The sequence below is a fragment of the Trachurus trachurus genome (genome assembly GCF_905171665.1).
Source record: "Trachurus trachurus genome assembly, chromosome: 20".
Lineage (NCBI taxonomy): Eukaryota > Metazoa > Chordata > Actinopteri > Carangiformes > Carangidae > Trachurus > Trachurus trachurus.
This window is the reverse complement of record NC_139911.1, coordinates 21,163,675-21,187,892: the sequence shown is the minus strand read 5'-3', so window position 1 is coordinate 21,187,892 and position 24,218 is coordinate 21,163,675. Positions and strand designations below refer to the sequence as shown.

Below are 24,218 nucleotides of genomic sequence, written 5' to 3'. Positions count from 1 at the left end.
GAGCTCTGTTAATTAGCTTATCTGTTGATAAGCTAAATTCGGCTCTTACTTGATCAAACGATTTAAAGTTGTTATTACTAAGCAATTGATGCACAAAAATTAGATTGGCACGCATCCAATTTTTGAACCCTATGTCAAGTTTTAGAGGCAGAAAGTCTTTAATATATCGTATTGAGCTCATAATAGAAAGACCTATTGGCAGCTTAAACATTTGTTGTACCTCTCTCCAAGCCCCATATGTGATCCTTGACCATTCTCCCGGAAAATCTCTAATTGATTTAATACCTATAAAGGGGATCAATAAAAGTTTTAATAATGAACACTGCAGTCTCATCTTGGTAGTTTGGTTCGGTTATAAATTCTCAGTGCTGTGATTGTATTTCTCTGTAATCTTTGTTTTTTATTGTCTTTATCACACTGTAAGGAAGAGGACTTCGTTCCCTGGAGCCGGAGATGGGGTTGGGGGAATATTGCACATTGCACTTTAACCAGGACACACACTTTAATAATTGCACAGGCACTTTATTGTATTTGCACAGTTTGCACATTGCGTATTTGCACATTTAAATGTAATTCTCATGTTTATTGATTATTGATATATTTATTGTCCTTTTTAAAATCTTATCTGGGCTGGTAGGTTCTGTGATGGCCACATGGTTCCACCTGCAGAAGAGGGACAGGAGAATTAATGTGCATTTGTATTATGAATGAAATGTGGTGACTAGTCTAATATATGTTGTGCAATAGTGTGTGTTAGTATATTGAAAATGGAAAGTGTGTATGTGTGTGAAATATACTCACCAGTCTCTTTGTTTGTTGTCTCCAGGATAGTTGATGTAAACTACATCAGCTAATGGAGATCCAAATAAAATTCTAGCTGCTGCGCAGCGATGGGTCGGGTCCGGGCTACTTTTGGGCAAATTTAGGCAAATCTGAGCAACAAACAGGAGAATAGGAAGACAGGACAGTTGACCTTAAAATGTCCAATTTGCATCAGTTGAGGATTGAACCCACAACCTTGGGATCCAAAGACCATTAACTATCGCACTGAGCTAATTGACAAGTGGCAACAGTGGCTTCACAAATTGAGTAAGCCATTCACTGTCGTGTAGGCAGATTTGAAACCACAGTAAAAAGAAAAATCAGTTTTTGAGGTAAAATTCTGATATGTATTTGTTAAACATCTACTGTGACTCTAAGATGTTAGGAGCCTTCGCACATGGTCCAGTCCAAGCTATTTGGATTTTTAAATTTAGAGGCTTGCTGTGATGCCACCATCAGTACAACTGTCTTGTGTTTCATGTTGAGGACATCTGACATTTTGATCCGTCATCATCATCATCACCCTTGCTGGGTCTCAAACTCACAACCTCTGACACCAAGAACCAGCTCTTAACTCGCTGAGCTAATTGGCTGGTAGTGAAACCTGCTGTGTAGCTTCATTTATCGACTCAGGGAGTCAATGCCCGGGCAGCTGTTGTGATGAAATGGTCAAAATGTCAGAAATTCAGTCATCTAAACAAAAATCTGATAATACATAAATTGCATCTTGACAGCATGGAAATGTTGGTGATTTGTTTTTAATGATAAGTGTCTTCATAAGAGAAAATATGATGTTTAAAAATACCACTCTCACATTGACTGCAGTTGTTCCCATGAGAGCAGAATTCAAAATGTTCTCAAAAATTCAGTTTTTGAGTTAAAATTCTGATATTTGCCAAACTTCATCAACCATGACTCCAAAATATTGTCATTTTTTTTCAGGAAGATTACAGTCAAACGTTTTCATGCACTGTAGGCTCAATTTTTGCTTAATCAAAAATCTGAGAAACAGGTTTTGTGGAGGACAGTCTGGAGATGCTCTGTAGCAAGTTTGGTGACAATTGAGCAAAAATTGTGGGAGGAGATACATTTGAAAAGTTTTACAATTATTGAAAAAAACAGAGTGATGGACTTCATAATTTGTAATGAGTTTAAGTGGACAAATGTTTCAGCAATATTGGGGCGACATTTTGGTGAAAGTTGCAAAACTTTTAAATTTAAACGCTTATTGTGCCCCCCCCTGGGAGGGGGGGGGGGGGGGGGGCACATGTCCTTGGAGTTGAGTGAATCTGGCATGGGGTTGGATGTTTCTGTGAAGTTTGGTGAGTTTTCGCCCATGGGAAGTATGACTTCCTTGGAAGAAGATGAAGAAGAAAAGAAGAAGAAGAAGAAGAAGAAGAAGAAGAAGAAGAAGAAGAAGAAGAAGAAGAAGAAGAAGCATTCCTAGGAATACAATAGTGTCCCGGCAGCTTTGCTGCCCGGACCCTAAATACATGAACAAGCACAAGCAGAGATTCATATAGCCTACTTTATGCAGCTAGTTGTAGCTGTTGAATAGAGAAAATGAATTCGTTTTATGTGAAGGTCTTTGGGTGAATAACTAGAAATTAGGGGTAGTTTTTGATTTATAACAGATTGTGGTCCCCATTTTACACCCAGTGGATTTTCATCCATTGTTGCTTTATTAGCTTGACAAGATTGAAATTATTCCTCAAGATGACTGACATTACATATGAAGTAAATGTATTAGAATCTAGTTTGAAAATCATTATTGATTCCTGGGTAAGATAAAGTTTATGTGATGTCAGGCATGTGAAGAAGTGCTACAGACTTTAGATTAAGTTGTGGATGATAATGGAGGGCATTAAGGTAACTTATGTTTACCAGGAAGGAATTTATTAATCATCTGAATCTTCAGTCAAAGGTTGATGGATTTCAGACCTTAACCTTTGACTGAAGATTCAGATGATTAATAAATTCCTTCCTGGTAAACATAAGTTAGCTATGCATATTGAAGTACACAGTAGGGTAAGTTACAGTAGGGTAAGTGTGACATCTTGTGGTTGTTTGTAACAGTTGCAATAATGTAATATTGATACAATTGATATTAACTGATCCATCTTAGCACCAAATCATTTACAATTAATTTCCAGTTTGTAAAATCTGTGAGTGACATTCTGGTTGTTCTGTAATGTTCATAACGACTCTTTAGTGTCCTTGTTAAATCAACCTTCGTTTTGAGAATTTGTTGCTGTGGTGATGGTAAACAGGCTGAAGGAATGAAAACAGGTAGCTGGACTTTATACTGTGATGATGATGAACCACATTTGATACATCTCCAACTTGCGTAGAGATAACTGGAGTTATTTGTTTTATACGTTCATTGAGTTCCTTGAGTCCATCTGGTGAAGCTGTTCTATATTTGCAGATTTTTTTTGAAGCTGGCTTAAAAAAAACAAAACATTTTTAAGCATAGAAGAATAAACCAAATATGTCAATGCATCGATGCAAACCAAATATATCAAATCAAAATGTAAATAGAGAAAAATCAAAAGCTTAATTTATTGAAACATAATGTGTCATAATGAAACAAAAACATCATAGGCTACATGTTGCCTAGATGTAAGAAATATTTGGTGAACATTTTCAATCTATAATGATGGCCAGAAAAGTTTTCAGTGTTAAAAGCAATATTTTTAACTCTTAAGTGGGAAAACATTGATGTCAACATTACTATAATAAATTATCATAACCAATCTGGTTTTATTTGCATGTCTCTCCTTGAAGTGCAGTGTCCTCCAGGAGAACTCTGTCCAATTAATGTAATAGATTCGTCCTTCAAACAGGCAAATTGGCTAATTATACATGCCACCCACATTTATGGGGGATACCAGAATACTGTGTCATATTCATTTTTCCATTATCAACATAAACTTAATTATCAGCCAGAATAATTGAGCTATTAGTGATAAGAACTTTCCATGAGCTGCGAAGAAGATTGAATATAAAACAGGCTGATAAAAGTAAGTTGATTAGGATCCTATCACAGACTTGGAAAAACTAAGCTGGCTCTAAAGATTAAAATTGATTGAATTTTAATAAAATAACACAAATGAATGTCCATATTCTGTAAAAATTATTCACTGTTGAATATGTTGCAGTTTATACAATTTACATTGAATTGAAATGCTCACTGTTTTGATATTTTCTTCATGAACATATCAATAAAGTGATTGACTGAAACTGATACAAAACACCCCTTCAATATTGAGCTCCAAAAAAGTGAGTAAAATAACAGTGTATGGTTACAACAATGTAAAACAAAATGTAGTAATGTAAAGCTTCAACAGTGAGAAAACAATAAACAAGACATTGTACATTTACAAAAAGTCCAGAAATTAAAACCTTTGTCATTTTTACAATCTGGTCAAAAGATCCTCCATTTCTTCAGTGTGATAACTACTCACTGGGGTATCAGTGACATTTTCCCCACTCAGTATAGCCACCACTGATGATATTGTGGCATTGGGATCCAACAGTTTCACCAAAGGCACATTCACACCTCTCTCCTGAAAGATCAGATTCTGCAGAGTCATGGCCTGCATGGAGTCAATACCTAAGGATGAGAGAGGTGATTCATCTTTCAGCTCACTCTGATCCATGCCAATGGTCTTGCTCAGGAGAGAGAAGACATACTCTTTTGGTGACACAGATTCAGCTTCTTTACTTTGAGAATCTGCCTCTTTGGAGTTTTGGAAAGCCTCCTCAACTAACGTGGACAGGCGCATGGTCAAGGCCACATTTTGAGAAAGGACGTTGTACCTGATGTTTATGAAATGAAATCTGCAAACAGCCTGTTGGGGTCGATTAAGCATAAGACATTGCTCCAGGCTTTTATGAATTTCAGCCACATTTAACACCATCATCCCTTTTGCTTCCAGAAATTGCTGAAAATGCTCTTTGTTCAGTAGGAGACCGAGGTTCAGAGCTCCCCAGTTGATGGATTGCCCTGGCAGCCCGAGTTTGCGTCTGTACTGACAGAACATGTCAAGGAATGTGTTGGCTGCTGCGTAGTTGGTTTGTGATGCATTTCCCAGAAAGGCTGATATGGAGGAATAGCACACAAAGTAGTCTAACTGGCAGTGTTGCATTGCATGGTGCAGGTTTAGTGCACCATTCACTTTTGGTTTGAGAACCTTCTCATATAAGGATCTTTCAAGGGTCTCAATCAGCCCATCATGCAAGACAACAGCACTGTGAAACACTCCTCTGATTGGACAGCCAGGGAACCTCTGGCCAATGGCACTGATAACCTTACGCACCTGTTCGAAGACAGATATGTCACACTCGATGCTAGTGATACAGTTTCCGCACTGTTTCTCTATATTGTGTATCTGGAGCTGGACTTCATGGTTGGGCTTGCTTCTGGAGAGTATGACAATATACTTGCCGCCTCTCTGTGAGATGAACTTCACAGTTTCAAACCCCAGACCGGAAAGACCACCTGCCACTATGTACACTGCCCTCTTTAGGAAAAGCTGCTTTTTTGTTGGCAGTAATGGAATCTCAGACACTGTGCTGCTGGCATCTTTTTCTAGAGCCAGAACAGCTAGTTTCTTTGTGTTGAAGTATGACTTGGGTTTCTCAACATGAAAGCTCTTGATGCTGTCAGATTTTATGGTCTGAAAGGTGCAGCTTTTAAGAGCAAATGTTCCACTCAAGTTCAAGGACTTCAGCCAGTGATTAATGTTTGGGCCTTTTGCACTCAAGGATCCCTTTTGCAAAATTACAGGAATTTGAATTGTCTGCACATGAACATTGTCCTTTACACTGTGGAACAGGTCCTGTGTGAGCAAACCCTGTGTCTGAGAGTCACAGATGACGACAACACGTTTGACACCTGGAAAATCACAAATTTTGTCAATCAGGGAGTCATCAAATGGAGGCAGGACAACAAATACATCAATTTGGTAGACATCTACAAAAGAGCCATTGCACTGTGCCCCAACAACCACATTCCAGCCTGATTTATAAGACGCAAGTGTCAAGACTTTCACCAGAGCTGAGTCAGAGACAGAGGATATGATTCCCAGGTGATGTTTGCCTCTGGGCAAGGCTCGCTGCAGGATTTCCCATGCTAGTACAAAGTAGGAAACACAGGGTGATTTTTGAAGGAATGGGAATCGTTTGGTGTTGTAACACACATCCTCTGGAACCCTGAGCTTGTTTGCTGCCAGTACTGGATAACAGGAAGCAATGTGGTCTCCCACTTTCAGTTTCTTGACATCTTTTCCAACTGCTGTGACAGTACCACTGAAATCAAGAGCCAGTAGCTTGTGATTCTGTGACGACTGTTTGTTCCAGTACAGCGTCTCACCAAATTTCAAATGTGAGGCACTGACAGGGAAGTAATCAGATGAATGAACACATATTTTACTGGGTCGAATTTCAACATATGTGTCACTGATTGGCAAGGCTTCCTCGTCAAAGCGAATGGCACTCACTTGTGTAATCTTATGTGCATCGGCTGTTTGGAGGATGCACGGCTCAGACATTGTGGAGGTAAAACTTCCTCCTGAACTGTCAGTGATTTCAGGTGGAGTACGGACAATGGAGGGTTTCAGAATCTGCCCATCTTTCACCACCAACTCTGGGTACTTGCTGCAAGAACATGATTGTAAGACCTCAGACAGAGCTGCAATGTCCTCAGCAGAGACTGAACCAATATCAATCAGCTGAAATGAAAGGTCTGGTATCTCTGCAGCAAATGATCTTGTCATACCAGCAAGAGCAAACCCTGGATTTATGTGGTCAACTGTGATGTCAGATGAACAGTAGGTTACTGCTCTGATGGAGTGTGGGAAGTTAATTTGCTTGAGCTCAAGGACTATTTGGCGTAGAGTCTCGCAGCAGCTCACCAAATTCTGCAGGACAGCATCAGCTGCCAGAGAAGTAAGGTTTTCTTTGCCCCACAAAAACAAGACCTCATCAAAGTTTTTCTCAATGTCTGTGATGTCTAGTTTTGCCAAGAAAGAGGGAAAGCCATTGCTCAAGATATCTTTTGAATGAGTGAACGAAATGTACTGAGATCTTGGGTCCAGATATTGTTGCAGGCCTTTAGAGATCCCAATACGGTCACAGAAAACCAAAGCTTTAGGAAGTGGAGCAGATGGGATACTTTTAGGGAGGACACTGAAGGCATTATGGTAGAAGTACTCCTCAACCACATGAGAGTGGCTGCCAAGATACTTGATTATCACATGCTTAACTTCAACCAACACTCTACCTTCTTTATCTGTGAAGCAGCCGCAAACCTCAAGGTGATCAATGCTCACATCAGTTGCTCTCAGATAGACAATCATCTCTTCTTGCAAAGGTTCAAACACTGTCAAATGTCCTATTTTGGCAGGAAAACCTGGTCTACCAGCAAAAATGTGCTCCACTGTAATTGGGAGAAGCTGCATCAGAAAATCCAACACGACAGGATGAATGCAGTAGTCATGCAACTGAGATCGCAGTTCCTCTGGAACTGAGACAACTGCAAAAGCCTCTTTGAGATCCTCTCCGTAGTGCACATTTGCCTTGTTCTGGAAGACGTCTCCGTACTGAAAACCTCCCTGAAAGAGATACCCGTAGAACTCCTGAAAGCTCACAACGGATTTGCATCTTTTGTAGATAGAGCTTAGTGAAATGTGCTGCTCCTCAATCAGCCTCTCTTTTTGGGAGACAACTGTTCCTGATGCATAAACTGCTGATGGGGAGAATACCCTGAAACTGGTTACTTCCTCTGTTGGATCCAGTTGTACCTTCATATCAGGTTTGAGGGTCAAAACACATGGGCTGTGAAAATTGACACTGAGCTGTAGGGAGTTAAGAGCTACTTTTGGCTTGGAACTGGCCATGACTGCAGCTAAACCCAACTCTGCGTAGAAGGCACCAGGGATGATGGGTATGTCGTTGTGCTTGTGCTCCTTCAGGTAGAAAGAAGAGTTGGACATCAGATCACAGCTGAAAATGCTGCTTTCACTTCCTGTTTGACAGAGCACAGGATGATTGCTTGCTGTGTTTGTCTGTGCTGCTCCAATGATAACATCTCTGTCTGAGCAATCAAACTTGTATTTCGGGAAAGGCAGTGGCATTGTCTTGTATCCTTTGTAGAAGGTATTCCAATCTACTTGAACACCAAGTTCGAACAACTTGGAAACAACAGACATGATTGTTTCGTGGTCTTTCTCTGGCAGCACTGAGGCTAGTACAGCTGTGTCATTACTCAGAGATTCCATGATGTTTCTTTGTAGCGCCCTTCGTGGCCCTACCTCTACAAAGACTGTGTTCTTCATACCTTTAACTGCAGATCTCACTGCATGCTCAAAAGCGACTGGCTCACGAATGTTTCTCGCCCAGTATTCACCTGTGCAGAAATCTCCCTGTTGGATTTCTTTGCCTGTTACTGTTGAGAACAACTCTGTGTTGAGCTCATTCATTTGTAAGGAGCCAATTGAGGTCTTGATTTCTGGCAGAATTGGATCCATCATGTGGCTGTGGTAAGCAGCAGGGACATCCAGCACACGGAGGAACAGATTCAGACTGTTGGCTGTGGTGCTCATCTCCTCATGGAGGCTCTTGATTGCATCTGCGTCACCTGAGAGGGTGCAAGACTGTGGGCTGTTGAATGCAGCCAGGTAGACCCTACCAGAGTAACGAGGGAGAAGAGCAGTTACCTCTGATACATCCATGTTGCTGATCACAAGCATCTTCCCACCGGTGACTTTGCTCTGGAGGGTGCTGCGGACATAGATGACTTTCACTGCATCCTCAAGGGAGAGGAGGCCTGAGCAGTGAGCAGCAGCAACTTCGCCTACAGAGTGTCCGAGGATTGCATCTGGCTTCACACCCCATTGTCTCAACAGGGTGGAGATACCAACCTGGATAGCAAAGAGTAAAGGTTGTACAACCTCTGGGTTTTTGAAGTCACTACTCTCAAACTCACTTTCAAGTGTATCCAGGATGTTCAGTGAACTCAACCTTTGAAAGAGCTCTGTGATCTCTTTGATCTTGTTTCTAAACACGGGCTCATTTTTTAGTAGCTGCTTGCACATGCCATGGTAAGCGAGGCCATTTCCACAGAATACAAACACCAACCTCGGATCAGGGTAGCATGGGCTGACATTTTTGCTTACAGCAGCACTTAGCTTCTCTTTAAGATCGACAACAGATGATACCATGATGGCCTTTCTGTATTTGTGTTTGAGATGGCTTCTTCTGCAAGCTGAGGTGTACAACAGAGAATCTAGATCAACTTTACTATCTGCTTCTAGCTGTCTAACGGTGTCTTCCATTGTCAGAGAGAGAGATTTAGCTGAATTTGCTGAAATGACAAAGTACTTTGGTTGTGTCTCATAGATCTTTTGTCTAACAGGTGGCTGTTTGTACTGTTTGACAATCGCATGTGCATTTGTACCCCCAAAGCCAAAGTTGTTCACCCCTGCAATTCGCGCACCAGAGGCATCCCACTTTTCTGCTTCTGCTAGCACTTTAATGTTTAAGGCTTTGGTATCTACACTGGCTGTCTCCTCAGAATAAAAGACAGAGCGAACAATGGTCTCATGCTTCATCATTAGGAGAACCTTAATGAGTCCAGCTACTCCAGCAGCAGATTCTGTATGTCCAATGTTGCTTTTAACAGAGCCAATTCGCAGCACACCTGAACCAGGAGGTCTGGCTTTAGCAATGACGTTTGAGATGCTTCCTGCCTCCGTTGGGTCTCCAACTGGGGTCCCAGTCCCATGAGCCTCTATGTACTGAACATCTGCAAGATCAGACTCTGAGTAGATTCTTCTCAGCAGCTGTTCTTGTTGTGTCATGGAAGGTTTGGTGATTGGAGTGACTGAGCGTCCATCTTGGTTGACAGCTGTTTTGCTGATAATACCCCAGATATGGTCATGGTCTTGTATTGCCTGTTGTACAACAACCAGTGTACAGTCAAAACATAATAAAATTGTGATTTTTAATGCTTGTTCAAATCATATATAAATGTGTTTTGGACTTGCTGGAGAGAAACAGGGTTGACAGGAACTAGTAGCCTACAAATTAAATTTATGGGTGCTTTTCATACTGGTTAATACTTAAAAGAAATAAGTTATCAGTTGGCATTGGTCTTATTTGATCATATAAGGAATGGAAATTGTCATCACTTTCCACACATTCTGACCTTTTTCAGAGGCTTCAGGAGAACAACCCCACAGCCTTCTCCTCTGCCGTAGCCATTTGCGCTGTTGGAGAAAGGTTTGCTGGTCCCTTCAGGTGAGATCATCTTGGCCTTGCTGAGAGCAACAAACACTCTGGGCTCTATGATACAGTTGACTCCCCCACAGACAGCCATATCACAATCACCTGATAAGATAAAACAGATTTGACTATGCACACTATAATAATCTAATGGCCTTTTTAACACGAAGCCTCATAATAGAAATCACTGTACAGAGGTGTATAATAGGTTGCTCTCCAAAGTGTTGTTGTCAGTAGATATCGTGTTCTGTATACATACCGTGTTTAATGGATTGACAGGCAAGATGAAGAGCCACAAGGGAGGATGAGCAGGCACAGTCTATGGACAGTGAGGGACCAGTAAAGTTGAAGATGTACGAGACTCTGTTCGCTGCTATACTCATAGCCAGCCCCGTGCCAGTCCAGTGGTTGATCACACTTGGGTGCACATGTGCAGCATTTGTTTCATAATCTCTGTTCATTAGGCCTACATAAAGAAGAAATAAGAAATTAGAAAAAGAATAAAGTTGCTATTATTGAGAAATTTAGGAACGTGTGATGTATTTGTGTTAAAATTTAGGTGAACATTTATACAGAAAGTGATCTTTAGTCAAAAAAAGCCAGAAGGTTTTTGCAGCCTCACCAAAAAACACTCCTGTCCTGGTCCCACTGGCCTTCTCCAGAGGAATCCCAGCGTTCTCCAGAGCTCTGTAAACACACTGAAGGAGCTGCTTTTGTTGAGGGTCCATTTGTTCCACTTCACTGTCACTGATGCCAAAGAATTTGTGGTCAAATTCATTAAACCTGAAAACAATGGACCAAAAACACGGATTAGTTTTAATCTCTTTTATATAGATATATATTATTGTCATTATTATTATTATTATTATTATTATTATTATTATTATTATTATTATTATTATTATTATTATTATTATTATTAATAATAATAATAATATTCACTTCATGCAATGTTTAATTTGTTATGGGATAATAATAGGATCTGTGGATTTTTAGTGAGATCTATAGAAATACAGCAACTGCACTATTCTTACACATCTCTTAATCATTTTTCACTTTATTTGTGTTTTAGTGTGACATGAGAAGATTACATTTCTTCAAACACACCTCAGACCCAAGTTTTTATGTACTCCACACACCTGGTGTCAATCTACAATCAGTGAAAGCAATAACGAGCCACACCTGACCTTATCACAGTCACTCAACACTTGGAAAAACTGTGGAAAAAGATAATACAGAAACATTTCTATGGATTTATATTCTCTGCTACCGACACATATATCACAAATGGTTTCAGAGTTCCATAAATATCTAGACATCACATTAATCTGGCATTAAGAATATTTTCATGGTTTGGCGCCTTCATTCATCTTTGATTGCTTATCTAAGCATGGTGCATTCTGTCCACTCACGTGGCACAGAGTGGGGCTGAATGTTCCAAAAATGAAAAATACATTTTTATTTGTTGAAGCAGCCTTTTGTTTTTATGGACCCAAGGTTTGTTAATCAGACAGGTACTGTTACCTCTGACTGTAGAATTAAGGAACAGTTTTATGATTTTGCTTTTAATTAGTTTGCTTTTACTTGATATATATTTCATTTCTTTTATACTTTTTTTTAATATCATTTTTATATTATTACACTGCTATTTATTAAATGACCCCTCATGTCCAGTGATGTTTTTGATGAGATTATCTTCTGTAAAGGGAGTTTGGACTGCAACTATGTATGAAAGGCTACAAATCAAGTTGATTGTTAATCCACAAGAATCAATAAAACCCTCTTTCTGTACCCATTACAAAAAATGTAAACACTGAGATAAGGTAAAGCAGTAAGGTAAGAGGACCTTACCCATCAATAAGAGCAGCCTTGGTTGTGCGGGATTTACCCGCTTTGTTGTCGTCTGGGTCATACCAGCTGCTCAGGTCAAACCTTTCTTTAGGAATTGGCACTGAACAGTTTCTTCCATCCACAAGAACCTTCCAGAAATTGTCAAGACCTTCACCTGTTTGGAAACATACATAGATGTAAATTTAAAATCCACTGTTTGTAGTTTGCATTTTGTAATCGTCTGATTCCATATACACAAGTTAAATGGAAAAGGAAAGAAAAGAAAAAAGAATAGTTCCCAGATCATGGGGCTTACCACCAGGAAAATTGCATCCAATGCCCACCACTGCGATACCGTCTGCCTCACCTTCCTCCATCCTGACTCTACATCACTACGACAGAAAATCAAAAATCTTTACTGTACCATCATGTCAACATCCCTCTTCCCTCCAGGCACAATCACATTCAGATATGAATATAGTTCTTATTCAGTTAGACTAGTGTAGTCATGCACCAGGTCATCCATACATCCATACCGTTTGCCGTCTCCTCCAGTGATGCTATCACTGCCGGACCTGCAGCAGATTCTTATTGCCAGCCTCTTTTCTTTATGAAACATTAATGATTGCTTGTATACGTGGCCATGGAGATGAAGGAGCTCAGTGCACACATTTATGGTGCCTTGCAAATGATTAGACCAAATTCAATGAGTAAATAAATATGTTATCCAAGTGTGAGTTGACTCTAGGTTGTGTCGTAGCTTATTGCAGTTTTCCATAATAATCAACCAATCAATACAATAAGTTCAGTGTATAATTATTAATGTGGTTTCAAATAATCTAACTAGTTCCTCTTAAACTTCATGAATTCTTATTCATTATAATAATTAACCAAACTTTACAAAGTTTCAATTAACAGTTGCTGTTAAAAAGACTATGTAGTGAACAATGTTATTAATACTTAATTAAACACCTTACATAATATACATAATACACGTTGAGTAAGAATGTGTCTTAATTTATAGGCCAAGGTCAAGGTGAATGGAGATGTGGAAAAACAAACTGAAACAAACCGGAGCACATTAAGCTTTATCACAGTCTTTATCAGTCAATCATCAGCTTCTAAATACCACCAACAATGTAAAGTTGTGTAACTTCAAACATACTCAAAGCATACATCAATATATGCATAGCATATGTCAATATTATACTATATTATAATTTTTTTTAAAGATCTACAAGCCTTTTTGTTTTATTTTTCTATTGTAATATTTTACCATTAACAACTTATTCTAGATTTAATCAGTAATTCCCCTAAAATAAATCAAAACAGCATCACCTTTTAAGAGAAGATTAAGTTTGGTAAGTTATTAATAAGTTTTAATGAAAACTGCAGTCTCATCTTAGTAGTTTGGTTCCGTTATAAATTCTCAATGTTGTGATTGTATTTCTCTGTAATCTTTGTTTTATTGTCTTTATCACACACAGATCTTATAGTGGTATTAAAGTTGTTAAAGGGTGTTTTTATTAGTGTTTGTCAAAGTAGTAAGAGCCACTGTTGTTGGTAATAAAATACATGACCCGGTTGACTTAATGAGGAAGAAATTTTACCTTTTTGAGGCTGGAACAACAGAAACAACCTCAGATATTAAACGTATCAAAAGGAGATACAGTGACATATAATGAAATTTCCTTGTAGCTGGACGAAAGCACCAAACATGTGAAAACAGGAACAGAAACAATATCAGTGTGAGTGTTACAATGTATTTAATGTTAAAAAAAACAGCAGTACAGAAAATCATCTGTGATAAGTAGAAAAGTAGTTAAGTATAAAAGTAAAGTGTAAGCTGACTCGAGTGTGAAAGTCTCACAAAGAGATTGTGTTCATTTCTGTAGATTGGAGATGTAAACTTCAAGTATATACTTTGTAAATTCTTATCTAGAAACAGTGCTGTGGAGTGTAAGTACTATATAATTACGATGTGCAAAACACACCATTAGAAAAATATACAGATATATATAACTGTAACAGTTGGTGCATCATTTCGATGACGTGAGATGAACTCCACTGATTTGTGAAGAAACCCATCAGACTGTAAAATAGCTGGTTGATTCATTCCCACGTTATGGAGAGCGAACGACAGCTCAGCTCCCACAGCTTCTGCGCCACATCGTCGTCCTTCCCCGCTGCTGAGCAGTTTGCAGGAGCACAGTCACTGTAAACACAGAGAGGAGCAAATTGAAATTTAATGGAAACAGATTAACTCATCACAACAGCTAAATATTGTCCTCCATATTTTCATCGCACTGGTATTCCGCTCCCTTGTTTTTTGGTACAAAGGTTTTACTGTGAGGGAGTTTGTCCTTATCTGAATCAAAGGTTTGGCGAAAGTGGGAGTTCACTGATCATAAAGGCCTATTAGATAGGAAAGGTTTTGGTTTTGATGGACTGTATTAATCTGTTCTGCAGTATGTTAGGAAGAAGGACCTGTAGTATCCACCGCTCTCCTTCTCCAGCGACGGCTCCACGGAGCAGTAAATGGTCGTCTGAGCTCCTTGGACAGAGTTCTTGGTGAAGGGAGTGGCCATCAACCATAAGAACTGTTGGGGGCCGTTCAGGTGACGCCATAACTCAGTCCGGACAGCTCCAGGGTGGAGAGAGTACGTTGTCACACCTGTGCCTGAATAAAGCAAAGTGAGAGCCTGATCAAACTGTAAATGGTCAAAACTGGATTTGTGGTGGAAATAATAGAAGATAAAGTTTGGCTACATTGAGTCAAATAGGATAAAATACCTGAGAAACAAAGATGTGATCCTCACCTTCTAGTCGTTTAGCCAGGGAGCGGGTGAAGAGGACGTTGGCGAGCTTGCTCTGGGCATAGGCTCTCTTCTTGTCGTAACTCTTCTCACTGTTGATGTCTTCTAGGTTCATGGAGCCCCAGGCATGAGCAACAGAGGAGACATTGACAATCCTGGCCGGTGCGGATTTTTTAATTAGGTCAAGTAACAAATATGTCAATAGTAAGTGACCTAGAAAACAAAAGGAACACGAAAATCAAGTTTGAGAAAGCAGAACAGAAAGAAAGGTATTGCATTCCTTTTGTAGCATAAATCAAGCAAAATTATTCACTTGACAGAAGGCTTCTGAAAAATGCAGTTGCAGTGAGGACTATAGCCTCAACACATGGGCTAAACACCGCCCCCTGAAAAATGTTGTTAAAGGTACATTGTGTAGGAATTACTCCCATCTAGCGTTGTGGTTGCATATCACAAGCAACTCAATCGTATTTTTCATGCTGCATTCACATGAAATTGGGCAGACGGCAGACGGACGACAGCCGCTGCACGTAACGGCATAAACAAGCCTCTATGTAAACAAGTGGTCCATCAGCACGAGGCAAAACAATACACGTGACAATATGTTGTCATGGCGATGTCGTATTGTTTATCTGACCCACGTTTTACCGGCTTTCTCTCGACTTCTGTGACTAAAATGACATCTGGTTTGTTACCGACGGCCGTCTGCCCGACTGCAGGTGAATGCAGCATCAGTGTAACGCTCCATTCCTCCTCACTGCGTTACCGCGGTGACTTTTCACAGACAGCCGACAGCTCCGGTGTCTCCGCTGAGTTTCCATGGTTTCCTACCGTCACGCTGCCACTGAACGTAAAAACATGGCGACATCACATGGCAGCAGCACCGAGCTTACCCGCTCCATGGAGATATGAATGATATGAACGGCTAATTCAGAGCTGAAAGGAACACTTCAGCTTAACCTTTATAATAGGAATAAAAAGAGTGATGTGTCTGAAAACAAAATTATTCCTACTCCTATTCCTTCCATAAACTTCATGGACAAGCGTGTATAACACCTCAACTGATAAATTACTTGGTTTTCTTTATCATGGAGTTAAATTTCAGTTCCTTGGTTAGACGTACACTCGGCCATCATTATGCTCATGGTCCTCACATGTCAGCTCATAACGGAAAAGAGAAGTCATAGCTCCTCTAAAGAAAAACATTTTGATGGTTGAACATACTTCAGCATTGTGTCTTAGGTCACAAACAAACTGGGGACACCAAGTCAGATAACACAGATGATTTTGACAACTGAGACTTTATCGTCAACGCTTAAAATATTGGTTCATGAATATGTACTTTATTTTTTACTCAGGACTGTAATTTCAACACATACAATTAAAATTAAAATTAGAATTAAAGCCCCAGTATGTAACTTATTTGGCTTTTCAAATATGTCTTTCATAAATACGTATTTCACTGAAGTCGAATCACTCCCGCATACAAATGAAAGCTTTCTCGTACCTTAGAATGAGTTGTTACAAGTCGTTACAAATACATAAGTGGGCGACGCACCGAACCGAGGCGGCCATGTTGCATCGCCATTTTTTATGTTCAGTGGCAGCGTGACTGTAGGTAACAACGGAAACTCAGCGGAGCTTTCGGCTCGGCCTGTTAAAACTGTCACCACTGTGTAGTGTGAGGAAGGACGGAGGCACTGATGTTGCATTCAGGTGCAGTCAGGCAGACGGCCGTAGGCAAACCAACCGGATGTCATTTTACTCCACCAGAGAAAGACGGTAAAACGTGGGTCAGGTAAACAATACAACATCGCCATGACAACATATTGTCAGACCTGTATTGTTTTGCCACTTGTTTACATAGAGGCTTGTTTATGCTGTTACATGCAGCGTCTGTTGTCTGTCTGACGTCTGCCCGATTTCACGTGAATGCAACATCAATAATACGTTCAGATATGCAACCGCACTGCTAGATGGGGGGAATTCCTACATATTATACCTTAGTAGATCTGTGGTCTGTAAACGTTGGCAGAATACAGTATTCTGACTGCAGCTTGTTAAACTGTCGTCTTTATTTTACTGTGGGATAATTCGTCTTATCTGACATCAGCACAGCAGCTTCGGATAATATCAACACCAATCAATATTTAACAGCAACAGAATACTGCCGCCAAATTCGGGAGCACAACACACACAGCTGTAAACAGACAAGCGTGAGAGTTTCCATCGGAACGGGCTTGACACAAAATATAAAATAGAGCCCACTCATGTTTCCCATATCCACTTTGCTCTTAACGGTCTGTTTATCATGTATTTTATGGTTTGAAATTACAGTCCCCCAGTGAATCTATTAAAAACTGCTGCATGAAGAAAGTGTCGCTGCTCAATTCAAGCTATTACTGGAAGTGGAGCGAACACAAGCTGCCAAGTGGGAGGTTTAAAGAAAATAAATAAATAAACGCTTCCTAGTGGAGTTGTTTGAAGGCCCTGATAGCTCCCAGCAGGGGCCGTGACTGGTTCAACTGTGTTTACGAAAGCAGCAAACAGAGAAGCAATCAGAGCTGCTGCGATTTGCTGATGCTGACAGTCCAACATGACAGAAAACCCAGTACAAAATAGTTTAATATTTTAAACAATCCTTTTCCTCACCAGGGAGATAAAAATGTTTTTTAATTACCCATGTGATTGACACCGATCTGCATCTCAAAGCCATCTGCTGTTTTCCCATAAGGACACATCATCACGCCAGCATTGTTGATGAGGATGTCGAGTTGCGGCTCTCCTACAGTAAAATAACATCAACAAAAAATAAGTTTACAACACTGTGGTTTTTAACATCCTTTCATTTGCAGGTTTTCTAAAGAACTACCAGATTTACCATTGTTGATGCCTTCAGCAAATTCTTTTATGGACTTGCTGTCCGACAAGTCCAGTTTCATACAAACGATGTTTTCGTTGCTCGAGCTTTGGATGACGTCTTTCACAGCGGCCTGCCCTTTCTCCATGTCTCTGCACGCTATGATGATCTTTGCCCCTGAATGTCAGAGAAATACAACATCAATGAAATTCCACAACAGAAGGAATGTCATTATGAATATAATAATTATCTGAAAGCATGCACAACCAACAGAACAGATGCATGCTGGGTGGGTGACCAGGTAGAGAGCACCCTCTCATGGCAGAATGTGTGTATTACTGGATGCTCAATATTTGCAGACCAGTATTCAATATCAACACAACGTTCCCTCTTTAATCTACTTATTGACTTTATTCTGAGGTTTTTTGCATTGTTGTTTATTTTGTTCTGCCGATTTTCAGAGATCACACTACTTTTTGAGGCAGCGGCATGGAAAATGAATAGTTTTAAGAAGATGTAGCATATATGTGACTTTCATGCACATTGTGCTGCAAGTTAGCTGAATGTGAGACTACAGAATATTACTGCCACTTTTCTTCTGACTACTGATGACCCAATAGACCACCAATCAATCATTACCCAAATGTGACTGGTGGTTCAGAATTAGTACTTCACCAACACCTTCAAAAAACTTTTGGTTAAAGCTCTGGTGTCTGTGGCTGAGTCAAACAGCGTGTGCAGTGTAGTGTTGCCCCGCTCACATCTTATTCAATGCAGTGATGTGTGACAGGCCAACAAATTAGAACATGTCAGGCAATGGAAGGTGGCGGATATAATGATAAAATGTCATATGCAACAGATGGCTGATGACTCAGAGATGATCAGTAACTGTATACTGCAAAAAAAAACAGGAGTGGGGCTTCCCCAGGCCTGTCAAAACAAGAAAATGCTACATCTAATGTGTTTTACACAATTGTAAAAGAGTTTTCATTAGTATCAGTAATGTTATGCCAGAATGCTTGAAGGAATGCAGCACATTTCTTTTTTTTCTGTTAAGTCAATAGTTTTTAATGTGTAAAAAGAAACTTTTTACACAAGTGCATGCAAAACTCAGTTTGCTCTGTTTCAATGTTTGCATTACATCCAGGTAGGTAGCCTACTACTGCACATTTCATTCTGTAGCTACTAAAACTATACTAGAGTTCCCACCTGTTATTATGTTACCAAGAATAAAGAAGATATAGCCTAATCCCATTCCACATTCGGAATATTTTATTTTCTAATTAACTTTCATGATCTTATTGTACAGTTTGGGGTATTAAGGAGACATTTGAACCTTGTTCATTCGTTTTAAGCAGAATAATCCATTCAGACAGACAGTAGGCTATTTTTAGATTTATTAATGACACGCATTGAAAATAAGTGTGGTAGCCTACAGGTGTGTGACTCAAGCGGAAACATTTCATTAAAATTGTAAGTTTGTGCTGCCCTTATCTGGGCTAAAAGTCAACATTTCCTTGCAGCACATTAAAAAACAAAAGACTGCTGGAATTTTTTTTGGCTACGTGAGCATGACAGAGCAGAAAAGTGAAGTCCGAGGTCAGGGCTGGTCCTGGGTGAAGCAAGAGTTGATCATTTTCACATTGTTAATTCATCATTTCAGTGTCTCTAACCTCTCTTGGCCAGGTCGATGGCTGTCTCTTTGCCAATCCCGGTGTTGGCTCCGGTGATGAGCACAGTTTTGCCATCCAGTCTTGCATCAGAGGACCAGGGCCAGAAGAAGTTTCTGAGGATATTGAGAAATCAGCTTTAACTGTACGAACCAACAGAGCGAGTTTGTCATGACAGAGTATAACGTTACTTACAGAAACACATGTTACTCCCTCACATAGCGGCATAGAGAGAGAAAAAAACTGCGTCAACAAACTAACAACACCAGACTATTTGTCACTTTAACATAAACACTACACAACGTGTAACGTTATAGACGTGTAGAAGATATTTCACAACAGAAAAAGCGTCCTCACCTCATCGACTGCATGGCTCCTTATGATGTCACTCAGCTCGGGGGGGGAAGTGAAGTGATATCAAATATTAAATCTCGGTTTTGGTCAAAACTACGACTCCTATAACTTCCCCAAACAACGTCAGAAGATTGAATATTGGCGATGCGGAAATGTGGTGTCATGTAATCTCGTAATCTTTGATCGACTGGGATTTAAACCAATCGGCCACGAGCCCGTCGCTCTCGAGTAACGCTGATTGGTTAGAGTCTAAGATAGGCCCCGCCCCCTACAGGCTACACTGAATGGGTGGGGAGCCCAGACCTGTCATTTCTACATTTGAAGAGTTCATTTGCAAAAGCAGATAACTCCGTTTTTTAAAAATTCTAGAATCTTCATTTTTTTATTTACATAAGGTTATATCAGTCAAACCAAAGTTGAGTGACTTTGAGATGTAAAAAAACAGACATCTAAAAAAAATAAAGTTTTATTGAAAACAACACTATGCAAAGAATAATTACAAAGCCTTAGCTCATTTTTTCAAAAATGGCACTTATCTGCTTTTGCAAATGAACTCTTAATTTCTTTTCTTTCTTTCTTTCTTTCTTTCTTTCTTTCTTTCTTTCTTTCTTTCTTTCTTTCTGCTCATTATTATTTAAAAAAAAGAATCTAACAGGAGCTATCTAACCTGGAGTCTTTTCAATAAAAGACAAATTCGTTATCTATATGAGACATCTGCTCATGTTAGTGATGGGGGTGTTGATTGGCTAAATAACAATAATTATGCTACAAGAATGTGTGCAATATTGTGCAATAACAGTAGCAAAAACAACAGTGGAGATGTTTTGGTTCTATGGACCCCTCCTTAGAGGTGAACAAGACAAAGCAGTATGTCCTGTCCTGTAAGGTAAAGAGTAGTACAAGTATGACAGCACAAGGAGCAAAGGAACCTGTCTGTAATACATTATGGTGCATGCATGGTGTCCCGTCATGGTCATGGACACCACTCAGGGAGCTGCTACTCAGCAAAAAAAAAAAAAAAAAAAGTCACTGTGCCCCTTAAGTTTCCAAAAGGGCATGCTGATACTGGACACTGAAAACCACTGAGAATATTTTGTAGACTATTGGAAAACATCTTATTGGACTATTGGAAAACATCTTATTGGGGTGACAGTCAGAGCTGTGACCTGTACATATGACCTGTAGGGAGCTGATCACACCCCCCCTCTGATCTGAAGCAGCTCTACAAGAATGATACTGTAAAACTCCTCTTGAGAATTGTGCACTAAGGCCACTGGTGTCAAAGCCGGTTCAACAAGTTGTCACATCACATCCAACAGTTCATAATGACTGCTTTAGGGCTGTGTTCAGTCAAGACAAAAAGTAATTGTAATCTTCCATGTGTTGACATTTCTTCTATTGATGTTAAGGACTTGGTCTTTCTGATCATTTCTGTGTGTTTTTTGACTTACAGTACAGATAATTTCAAAATTCAGTTAACTGCTGTGTCTGTTAGGGAAAAGGTACATAAATGAGAATACCAGTGCTAAGTTTATGGTGGCTATAGCTATGTCACCAACTGTGAGTGCAGAGACAGTTCAACTGTAAAATCTCAAATGTCATGGACACTATAGTAAAGACCTTTTGACCTATTTGAACTCCTTCTAGAGATTTCACCCAATCGACTTCAAAGTTGCTACAGACCATCAAGACCCCATGCTGACCTAAAGTTTAGTAGCTGCTACGGCCTCACGGATTTTGGCAAATTTTCGTTTCCTCGCCATTTCACTTCGAACTGCTCCAATGGCCACATACTTAATCCAAGCAGCTTCAAACTTGCTGAGCATGACGGTGGCTCCGCCCTGAATGTCCCAATGTATTAATGTCCCACCTTACTCATGGTGCCCCCCAGTGGTAACAGGGAGTGTCCAGTTTTTACGTTAACATGTACTGATGCCACATAGTTGACCCCATCAACTTCATTCCACTTTTAAAACATGCAGAACAAGTTGGTGAAGCAACCACATGAAGACTGTGAAGTTACGTAATGGCGTCCGTGTGGGGGCGTGGTGACTGTCGTCCTACGTTTGCCCTTTTGATGGCTTTAATAAAGTCATATCATCATGATAATTAATAGACAGGTCAAGGGTGGTAAGCTCTTAGATCTGATAGGGGCGACGCCCATGGGCGGGGCCAAATGCCTCTACAGTGCCGCCTTGAAATTTTCAGAAACCCCTCCCCATAGGGTTTTTTTGGAGTTGGAACATGAAAATCGGTACACATGTGTAAGTTGTCAAGGCACACATAAAAGTCTCTTGCACCATTTGTCTACTCCAAACAGGAAGTCGGCCATTTTGATTTTAACTCGCCATTTTGGCATGATTTCCACACATTGTATTTTAACCAACTAGTCTTAGAGATTTTGTCCAATCGACTTCAAATTGGTTACAGCTCATCCAGAATGTTATTGAAAGCTTTTCTCTACTTCAAGGGGCACGGGCTGTCGCCGCTACGGCGCCGGCATGTTTGATCCATCGCCATGTATATTCAAGCAGCTCTCTCTCCCACATACTTCATCCAAACTGCTTCAAACTTTCCATGCATGATAAGAGCCCCGCCCTCAACGCCTCCATATGCTCGTGTCCAAATCTAATTGCTGCTGGTCTTATGTCAATACTTTGTTAAACAATGATGGACTCTCTACATGAGCTTGTGGTAGTCTGTTGTATGTGGACTGTTGTCCTTTGTAGGTAAGTGCAAAAAAAATGTTGCAAATCTAGGTGAATGAGAACACTAAAAAATACAGAACACAAAGCAAATACTGTAAACCTTTTAGCATCAGGTTGGTTGTTTGAGAAGGTGTGAGGATCTAGGATAATGGATGTTTCAGCCTCCACAATAGAGTTACTGACACTCCAGTCTTTAACAGTCCTGTGACTGTTGGCTTACCTTCAATGGCATGTTGCTTCAGTAGATATTGTCTTGATTTGGAGCTCCAGGCTTTATCTTGGAGCTTGTTGGTTTGCTTGACTTTACCTTTCTGTGTTGATTTTGACTTTCGTGTTGACTTAAAATTTTCTCTTGCTTTGTTCCAGGCGTCATATGTGAAGTTGTAGTTTTGTCCAATAGAATTTATTTGTCATTTCCTCTTCATATTTCTTTAGGGATATTCTGCTCGAGTAGTCTCATGGAATTTCTTGATCTTGAATTGTCACTGACAGTGGGCTCATCTTGTGATTGAGCGGATATTGATGACACTGTTAGTTACCCTCCTGGTTCCTCTATTGCCAATTTGTAGCTAGGTCTGTGCGTGGTCTTGTGGGACAGTCTCTATGTCAATGTCCTGGTTGTTGACATCGCCAACATAGTTCATCATTAGATGAGCTGTCATAATGTCCCCCATAAGACTGAATTTGTCGATATAATCTCCTTTGGTTTCTTGTTAGGGCTCCTCTTTGCGCTGGTCTCCATCTTCCTGGATGATTCTGATATCCTCCATTTTGTGTTGTGTGCACAGGTATAAATGGTGCACTTGTTGGTCTTGCTGCAGCCACTGGATTTGATAACAGAGAGTTAGTGGCTTGAACTGGGGCTTTGGTTACAGGTGGTTGTGGTTCTGTTATCGTTGGCTGTGGTGGGCTCTGTCACCACTGGAGCTTGTATTTCTTCTTTTTTCTTCTGCTCGATGAGTTCAGGAAGCTGCAGCTGGGCTAGTTTGTTCACTAGCTGTTTGTTCATTTCCTCTGTCATTAGCTTTCCAATCACATGCATTAATAGGGCTTTCATATTCCCCAGTGCCATCTTCACACCTGCTGTATTTCTTCTAGCTTCATGAGCCACTTGTGTACTCCTTTATTGAGGTCTGGCAGTCTGCCGGCCAGTTCAACCATATCCATAAAGGACAATGGTTCATGCTGGGTTTGTCCAATTGCTCTTGTTGTTGGACACACTGAAGTTGCCACTTCTTCATTTGGAGTCTCATAGGTGATGATTTAGACAGATTTGTTTGTATAGCCTAAGTCGAGTGTTTATTTTGGGGCAAAGAACTCCAGACTATACCTTTAACAATTGTGCTTTATGGTTTAAGATTGGGAGTTTCCAACACTTTTCAGCTAGGTTCGTTAGGGGCAAGCATATATTTTCTTAGTTATCTTACCTGGGCGTGCACTCATTTGTGGCCACGAGTGTGATGAGTTGCAGCCTGTCCGCGCTGGCACGTCCTCAGCTGCTCGCAATCGTAAAAAATTAAGATCCAAAACAGGGCCAGTCGTGATCGAGGATCTTTATTTCCAAACATACAAATAAAAGCATCCAAAATGTTCAAAAAATCTGAAAAATACTCATCAAAGTGTTAATATACTTCACAAAAATAATTAGAAAGATGGAGATAAAGTTTGGTGCATTAGAGTTTAACCACAAAAATGGTCATAAACCAGAGCCTGTCCGGACCAGACTAAACTCTTTGTCTCTGTGACTTTGTTTTCATCAATAAGCCCTACCTTCTTTTTAAAATGAGAGGTGACGATGATAGTTCTACAATTTAAACCCTGTGATTAGTCCAGTTATCATGGTGTGGTCTTACGTCGATCCAATCCCCGT

General features: G+C 40.1%; 2 protein-coding genes across 3 annotated transcripts; both read right to left on the bottom strand.

Moving 5' to 3' along the window:
• Positions 1-621: 621 nt before the first annotated feature.
• LOC311003537 (phenolphthiocerol/phthiocerol polyketide synthase subunit C-like) lies at positions 622-12,317 on the bottom strand (the record flags this gene model as incomplete). Its single annotated transcript, XM_083995304.1, has 7 exons — positions 622-663; positions 4,290-9,779; positions 10,034-10,215; positions 10,370-10,576; positions 10,733-10,893; positions 11,962-12,115; positions 12,257-12,317. The coding sequence occupies 7 exons, from the start codon at positions 12,315-12,317 to the stop codon at positions 622-624; spliced, it is 6,297 nt and encodes a 2,098-aa protein (XP_083851430.1).
• A 1,223-nt stretch (positions 12,318-13,540) lies between these two features.
• rdh12l (retinol dehydrogenase 12, like) lies at positions 13,541-19,813 on the bottom strand. Of its 2 annotated transcripts, XM_083995042.1 has the most exons (8): positions 19,644-19,788; positions 19,482-19,499; positions 19,290-19,402; positions 17,638-17,793; positions 17,437-17,541; positions 14,760-14,969; positions 14,428-14,620; positions 13,541-14,155 (listed from the first exon to the last, which is right to left on the bottom strand). In XM_083995042.1, exons 4-8 carry the CDS (start codon positions 17,762-17,764, stop codon positions 14,053-14,055), a joined length of 738 nt encoding a protein of 245 aa, XP_083851168.1. In that variant the 5' UTR covers positions 17,765-17,793; positions 19,290-19,402; positions 19,482-19,499; positions 19,644-19,788; the 3' UTR covers positions 13,541-14,052. The 2 variants fall into 2 exon arrangements, with proteins under 2 accessions (XP_083851168.1, XP_083851167.1); XM_083995041.1 differs by lacking the exon at positions 19,482-19,499 and having other exon boundaries at positions 19,644-19,813.
• Between the last annotated feature and the right edge of the window lie 4,405 nt (positions 19,814-24,218).